Genomic DNA, 1,131 nt, shown 5'->3' with positions numbered 1-1,131 from the left:
TACGATCTACTAAATATATATTCTAAGCATCTTAAACCTGGAAACCTAGACCCTTTATTTATCTTTTACCTGGCTCCAGGTAATATAGACAACCTCAATATTATTTACACACTCCTGTGTTATCTTAATAGATACTCTTCCCTTCTATGTATCTTTTCCTTTAGAAATACAATCCACTCAAGATGTAACCGAAAGATTGTATCTTCTATTTATAACAATAGCTCATAATAGCCAACATTTATTTAATGCTTACTATGTACCAGGCACTACTCTAAGCTTTGTACTAACTAATTTTATCCACGCAATCATCAGTTCTTTGATTGAACTACATAAATGGTAATTACCATATTTGACCTTAATTCTAGTTACGTACATATATCTATCGTTGATTCTAATGTCCTCAAAGAGAGAATTGTATCATTGTACCTCCCCACAACATTCTGTGCATAGCAGGCATTTCTGTGAGAAAGCTGCATTAGCATTTGCTAAATAATCCTACAGTGGTGAGGCTATGAGAGTTGGGTGACTATACCTAAGAAATACAGTGATCAGTTTTATCAGGTCCACTATACCCTAATTGCCTACCTTTCCTAAAGTAAATCTCAAAGGCAAAAAGATGAGTTTCTATCTTGTTCTTCACCAAGTTCTTCAACGGTGTTAAAAATTTAATAGCTTCTTCCAATGGAGTTTCAACCTAACAAAAATAAAAGATATTATACAAATGGAAGTAAGATTCTTGGGGAGTGTGATTTTATTCTTGCTATTAAAAATATTTACTGGTTTTTTAAAAATAAAAATCACTTACCAGTCACTCAGAAAAACACTGCCATATTTTAACCTCCCATAATCTAAATGAAGGGGATTTTGAACTCTAGAATTCTTAACCACAAATATTACATTATCTCTGGATAGAAACTATCTAACAAGAAGGAAGTAGATAAAATAGAACCAGGGAAAGAAAGACAATAAGAGAAACAAGTCAAACAACCAAGGAGAAAAAAAGACAGAAAAGAGAAGTAAAATAGGATCAAGAGAGATATGAAGGGAACTGTAGAAAACATAATTCAAACAAAGTGAAATATAATCAAGCTATTAAAAACAGTACACTATCCATTCTGTCTTGCTTTGTTC

At 32.3% G+C, this 1,131-nt stretch overlaps 1 protein-coding gene across 1 annotated transcript in view; it reads right to left on the bottom strand.

Moving 5' to 3' along the window:
* NAA15 (N(alpha)-acetyltransferase 15, NatA auxiliary subunit) overlaps positions 1 to 1,131 on the bottom strand; it is a 126,699-nt gene that overhangs the window by 47,384 nt on the left and 78,184 nt on the right. The window contains exon 16 of the mRNA XM_012654680.1: positions 586 to 694. Within this exon, the coding sequence (XP_012510134.1) occupies positions 586 to 694 (109 nt within the window). The remainder of the gene's footprint in view (positions 1 to 585; positions 695 to 1,131) is intronic.

The sequence above is a fragment of the Propithecus coquereli genome, unplaced genomic scaffold, assembly GCF_000956105.1.
Source record: "Propithecus coquereli isolate 6110/MARCELLA unplaced genomic scaffold, Pcoq_1.0 Scaffold112, whole genome shotgun sequence".
Classification (NCBI taxonomy): Eukaryota; Metazoa; Chordata; class Mammalia; order Primates; family Indriidae; genus Propithecus; species Propithecus coquereli.
Note: the sequence above shows the minus strand (reverse complement) of the source record. Positions and strands in the feature narration are given on the sequence as shown.